The following is a 6,796-nucleotide window of genomic DNA, read 5'->3' on the forward strand; positions in this document are numbered from 1 at the left end:
CTCTCTGTCCCATTGCTCACATCCATTGTTGTCTATTGTTTTCTTGACACATATAAATGGCAGTCTGTGTAAAAAAAGAAGGTATTGCCTGAGGGTTTTAATCATGCACAGTGAAGGCCAGGAATGCAGCCTTTTCACTGCAAACTGGACACCAGCTCATCCCCATGCATGAGTTATGAAAGATGACCTCATACGTGAAATGAGCCGCTGTCGAGCTGAGCTAGAATAAAACGGGAGAGTAATGACACGAGACATAAACAATGGTTGTCAGTCACGTCCAGTTGTGTTGCGACAGTTTCCGCTAGCGGAGCTCCTGCTCTACGGGACCATTGTATTCAGCTATCAGCCACGTGGACTGCGGCTAACTCGCAGTCACGTCACATTTATGATGGAGACATTATCAAATATGAATACGTTCCGTTGGTTGACACAAGTAAATGTGTCTCTCTCTTCGCCGGACGCCATCGTTCGGCTGTGAATCGCAGAATAAAAGACGTGGTCACTGTGGCATTTCTTCTCCGCCATCATGAGCGAAGTAGGCCAACATGATGCAACATCTCCAATCTATAGTCACACGTTTCAGATCAACGTGATTGGCAGGCGGATTAGACCAATGGGAGATAAGCGTCTGGACATTTGATTGGTTTAAAATGGTGTCTGTAAGTGACGATTGCGCCAGCTAGCCAATGGGCGTTCAAGCTGGGACAAAGAAGGCGGGTCTTGATTTAGTATAAAGCGGAGCGATGGGCGCCTTAGCACGCACATAAAGAAAGCCATTCGTTCATCGAGAGGTCTAGTTACAACCGCCAGAAAGAAAAATGAGGGAAATTGTACATCTTCAAGTCGGCCAATGCGGAAACCAGATCGGCGCAAAGGTTCGTAAAGCTGTGTTTACCCTCCGCGTTCAGCGTGGAGTCCTTATGTTGAGACACCGTGCTCCTTGTGGTCTGAGCCCTTTGTGTTTATCGCGTCCCAGAAGCCACACCCTGTGAATATCAATGGGTCCTATTGAGAAAAGCCATTTAAAGTTTAATTTAAACCCTGACTCGTGGCTTCGTTTTGAGGATGGTAATCTGTTTCTCGGATTTAAAACAATTTAATCTTTTTTGACCATTTCTAAATAATTTTCCATCTGATAGAAAACTCTTTAAAAAAAATGAACGATATGTCTACGATCACGCATCAATAACCCGATTCACGTAGACCAATGGACGTTAGCCCCAAATTAATGTTTTTCATTCGGTTAACGTAATTTACTGCAATGCGGAAAAAAAGGATGTGAGCCGTTCCGATAAAAAGACCCGCAATGCGCCATTTGTTTTTTACCTAATAGAAGTATTAGCGCTATATGTGTGTAGAGGCAACACGGTGGCCCACCTTTAGTTCCGTTAATAATTAAAACGTTAGTAACCGTCTCCGGTCATAGAGGCCTTTGTCGCGGCGCCTTTGAGCTCCAGCCGGCTTCTCCGTTTTCAAACTCATAGGGGCCCGCGCGCGCCCTCCGAGGCCCGCACGGCGGGAAATTCCGCTTCCGCCCACCGTGACGAAAGACTCGCAGCACGCGGCGGGGCCGTGAATATGGGGTCCGGCTAATGGCTGGACGCCGCTGCGCAATGTTTATGCGGCTGACGGAGCTGTTGTGGTCGATGTTTTCCAGTTTTGGGAGGTGATCAGCGACGAGCACGGCATCGACCCGACCGGAACCTACCACGGTGACAGCCACCTGCAGCTGGAAAGAATCAACGTCTACTACAATGAAGCGTCAGGTACGCGGGGCGTTGGCCTCACGTTAACTAACATAAACTGGACGTGTGTGTGTTTATATATATTTGCCCCTCACCTCTGACCCGCTTGTCCCAGGTGGTAAATATGTGCCCCGTGCGGTGCTGGTGGATCTGGAGCCGGGAACCATGGACTCTGTGAGGTCTGGCCCGTTCGGCCAGATCTTCAGACCAGACAACTTTGTCTTTGGTAAAAAAATTATTGCGCTCCTAAAAGATCTTCCGATCCTAATAACTATGACGTAGTGTTTTGACTCTTGTCCCTACTTGTTGTCTTGCAGGCCAGAGCGGTGCTGGTAACAACTGGGCCAAAGGTCACTACACGGAAGGTGCGGAGCTGGTGGACTCTGTCCTGGACGTGGTGCGCAAGGAGGCCGAGAGCTGCGACTGCCTCCAGGGCTTCCAGTTCACGCACTCCCTGGGTGGAGGAACCGGCTCCGGCATGGGCACCCTGCTCATTAGCAAGATCCGCGAAGAGTACCCCGACCGCATCATGAACACCTTCAGCGTGGTGCCCTCCCCCAAAGTATCGGACACAGTGGTGGAGCCCTACAACGCCACGCTGTCGGTGCACCAGCTGGTGGAGAACACGGACGAGACCTTCTGTATAGACAATGAGGCGCTGTACGACATCTGCTTCCGCACCCTCAAACTGACCACGCCCTCGTACGGCGACCTCAACCACTTGGTCTCCGCCACCATGAGCGGCGTCACCACCTGCCTTCGGTTCCCCGGACAGCTCAACGCCGACCTGAGGAAGCTGGCCGTCAACATGGTGCCCTTCCCCCGCCTGCACTTCTTCATGCCGGGCTTCGCCCCGCTCACCAGCCGGGGCAGCCAGCAGTACCGCGCCCTCACCGTGCCCGAGCTCACGCAGCAGATGTTCGACGCCAAGAACATGATGGCGGCCTGCGACCCGCGCCACGGCCGCTACCTCACGGTGGCCGTCATCTTCCGCGGCCGCATGTCGATGAAGGAGGTGGACGAGCAGATGCTGAACGTGCAGAACAAGAACAGCAGCTACTTCGTGGAATGGATCCCCAACAACGTGAAGACGGCCGTGTGCGACATCCCCCCCCGAGGCCTCAAGATGGCCGCCACCTTCATCGGCAACAGCACCGCCATCCAGGAGCTGTTCAAGCGCATCTCTGAGCAGTTCACCGCCATGTTCCGGCGCAAGGCCTTCCTCCACTGGTACACCGGCGAGGGCATGGACGAGATGGAGTTCACCGAGGCCGAGAGCAACATGAACGACCTGGTGTCGGAGTACCAGCAGTACCAGGACGCCACGGCCGAGGAGGAGGGCGAGTTCGACGAGGAGGAGGAGCTCGCCTAGAGGAGCTGCTCACTGTGTTCTGTCAGCTGTCAATAAAGTTTTGCTACTCTATAGCTGAGTGCTTCACTGTCCCATGGCGATGACCAGGTATGAGAGTGAGACAGAGTGTAAACAACCTTTAGTGTATATGTCTGATGGGTGCTTACAGGTCAAAGTTCACAAACATGTGACTCACTGGCCAGCTGCGGCCACTAGGGGGCGCTGTCGGCTACGCCATTCGTTTCCACAGGAAGTAGGTGAGGAGGCACGCGGCCAGCCGCTCTGCAGCCGGCCCTCCAGGCCCGGCTTCCGGCCGAAGCGGGACACGAAGCCCGTCTGGAAGACAGGAAGTCACAGGTTCACATCCGGGTACTGCTCGAGGGCTCGAGGAGGAAATGTCTGATGCATATTCCTAAATCAGTCACACACAACAGGGATCTGATGGGCTCCAGTGAAAGGGGTTTTCATATTTAAGGGGATTCCTGAGGTCAAAGGTCAGGGATGTGTACAGATTATGAAACTTGAGAGGCGGTTGGGATTTTGGGCTATACAGAATAAACTTAATAGAATAGACTTGTTAAATAAAGCTTAAAGCTATAGTCTGCAGTGTGTTGTGACTGAAGATTTAAAGGAACAGTGTCATAACCTGAACCCACGGCTCGGGCTCAAAGATAATCCAATTTAAAACTACGACTGTCTGAATGTGACAACAACAAACACTTTGTGTTCAATCCTGAGCTTCAAACTGGATTAGTCCAAATAAACAATCCAGGAATCAAGTGAGTTTCAGGAAGCACAAGGAAGAGTTTTGAGCTCATATTACAGTATTACCCCACTAGAGAGCTTGTAGTACCACATTACCCCACTAGAGAGCTTGTAGTACCATATTACCCCACTAGAGAGCTTGTAGTACCACATTACCCCACTAGAGAGCTTGTAGTATCATATTACCCCACTAGAGAGCTTGTAGTACCACATTACCCCACTAGAGAGCTTGTAGTACCATGTTACCCCACTAGAGAGCTTGTAGTACCATGTTACCCCACTAGAGAGCTTGTAGTACCATGTTACCCCACTAGAGAGCTTGTAGTACCATGTTACCCCACTAGAGAGCTTGTAGTACAATGTTACCCCACTAGAGAGCTTGTAGTACCATGTTGCCCCACTAGAGAGCTTGTAGTACCATATTACCCCACTAGAGAGCTTGTAGTACCATGTTACCCCACTAGAGGGCTTGTAGTACCATATTACCCCACTAGAGAGCTTGTCCTGCCTGCTCCCTCTCCTCCCCCCTCTGGGTACCTGCAGTCCCTGGTTGCTCTCCGTGAACTCACACACTCACCATACAGTCGGGTGAACCCACACACACTCACAACAAACATACCTGGAGACCCAGCCACTCTTTAGCGTGGAAAACCACCTTAAAACCAAAACAATGCTCCTCTGCTCCACAGACACACGTCCTCTCACGCTGAGAGAGAGAGAGAGGGAGGAGGGAGAGACAGAGAGAGAGAGAGAGAGACAGAGAGTGAGAGAGGGAGGGAGAGAGAGAGAGAGAGACAGACAGAGAGAGACAGAGAGAGAGACAGACAGAGAGAGAGACAGAGAGAGAGAGAGAGACAGAGAGAGAGAGACAGAGAGATGGATAGATGGATGGATAGATGGATAGATGATGGATGGATGGATAGAAGGATGGATAGAGAGAGAGGGATAGATGGATGGATAGATTGATAGATAGATGGATGGATAGATAGATAGATGGGTGGATGGATGGATGGATAGATAGATAGATAGATAGATGGATGGATGGATGGATAGATAGATAGATAGATAGATAGATAGATAGATTGATTGATTGATGGATGGATGGATGGATAGATGGATAGATAGATTGATTGATTGATTGATAGATGGATAGATGGATGGATAGATAGATTGATTGATTGATTGATTGATAGATGGATGGATAGATGGATAGATGGATGGATAGATAGATAGATGGATAGATAGATAGATAGATAGATGGATGGATGGATGGATAGATTGATTGATTGATTGATTGATAGATGGATAGATAGATAGATAGATGGATAGATGGATGGATGGATGGATGGATGGATGGAGGCTTCAGTGTGACTGTATAAACATGCTGGTGTCTAATGTTTTTAATAAAGGACTTTCAGATTATTGAATATAAGTAAACACACTCAGCATCACGTGGTCTCTGGTCTGAGAGCAGTGAAAGTCACTACATCATAAACATCATCATAAAACCTCATCGTCATAATACTAATAAAACATCATCATCCTCATCATAATAAAACCTCATCCTCATCATCCTCGTCATAATAACACCTCCTCCTCTTCATCAGCCTGAGGGTTCCTGAACTCTCCGTGACCATCTGACGGAGTCCGAGCTGCGCAGACAGAACCAGACGCTCTCCTGCCTTCTGGAGCCGAGCAGAAGAACTTTGAGGGGGGGGGGGGGGGCGTCAGGCTGCAGGCGCTCGGGTCTCCATGGAGGGACGGGAGGAGTTGGACCAACAACTCTCACTGACATGCAGCTTCGGAGAGGAAGAGGAAGAAGAAGAGGAGAGGAGCAGACACTGCGCAGCCTCCATCAGCGCTCCTCCTGACAGCCGCTCTGTTCATCAAGTTGCGCAACCAGCTATTTAAATTACCGAGAGGGGCGTGGCAGCCAATGGGAGCGCAGGGGGCGTGGCCGCAGTCAAGATGATTTATGGCTTCATCGTGGCTTATGAGGACCTGCGCTCACTGAGTGTGTGTGAAGGTGAGTGTGTGGTCTTAGTCTGGAGCATGTGTGTGGGTTCTGATCCCTTCCACAGGAGACTGTGTTGCTCAAGGGCACTCCAGCAGGGCAGGTTAATTAAGGTGGTACTGGGTCCACAGCGGTCCAGGTGTCATGTTCCCATGAGCCTCAGCGGCTCCAAGGCGCCACCTGCTGCTCCACAGAAGAACTGCTCACAGCTGAGGATGAGCTCCCTGAAAACTTCACACAATAATATTATTAATATTAATGTTACATCTTATGCTCACTTCCATATGAAATGAGGCATGTTAAATATAATATATAATATATATATATTCTATATATATGTACAATATATATATATAATATATAAACTGGATATACATATACAAACTATATATAATATAAATAAATGTATATATTACATATAAGAAAAGAATATAAAATATATATATATACTGTATATATATACATATACATATATTTATATATAAATAATACATATATATTGTTATTATATATATATACATATTTTATATACATAAATATATAGAATACATATATATATTATCATTACCAACTGTTTATAGTGATCAGCACTTAGAAAGCTTCTTATACAAATATTTATTCAAGAAGTCTCCTGACAATGTTCATATGTTTATTTGTTTTTATGTTCATTTCTTTTTTTTTAATACATGACATGAAAACATTGACGTAATTTACTTTTTATTTTTAATATAGGAGATGTTTAAAAGTGAAGCTGGATCACCTTTCAGGTGTCACTCAGGCATTGGTGGCCTTCTGTTGCTTAGCAACAGCGGAGCTGTATTAGGGTCTCAAGCGCCCTCTGCTGGTCTCTGGCAGTCATCACCCAAAACTAACACACACACACTCTCTCTCTCACACTCAAAAGAAACACTAAAGCCAGGA

At 47.8% G+C, this 6,796-nt stretch overlaps 1 protein-coding gene across 1 annotated transcript; it reads left to right on the top strand.

The window, feature by feature from the left end:
- The first annotated feature begins 765 nt into the window (after nucleotides 1–765).
- LOC130196145 (tubulin beta chain-like) lies at nucleotides 766–3,170 on the top strand. Its single transcript, XM_056418027.1, has 4 exons — nucleotides 766–875; nucleotides 1,658–1,766; nucleotides 1,861–1,971; nucleotides 2,063–3,170. The coding sequence occupies exons 1-4, from the start codon at nucleotides 819–821 to the stop codon at nucleotides 3,115–3,117; spliced, it is 1,332 nt and encodes a 443-aa protein (XP_056274002.1). The 5' UTR covers nucleotides 766–818; the 3' UTR covers nucleotides 3,118–3,170.
- Nucleotides 3,171–6,796: the final 3,626 nt, after the last annotated feature.

This window comes from Pseudoliparis swirei, chromosome 7 (assembly GCF_029220125.1).
Source record: "Pseudoliparis swirei isolate HS2019 ecotype Mariana Trench chromosome 7, NWPU_hadal_v1, whole genome shotgun sequence".
In the NCBI taxonomy this organism is placed as follows: Eukaryota; Metazoa; Chordata; class Actinopteri; order Perciformes; family Liparidae; genus Pseudoliparis; species Pseudoliparis swirei.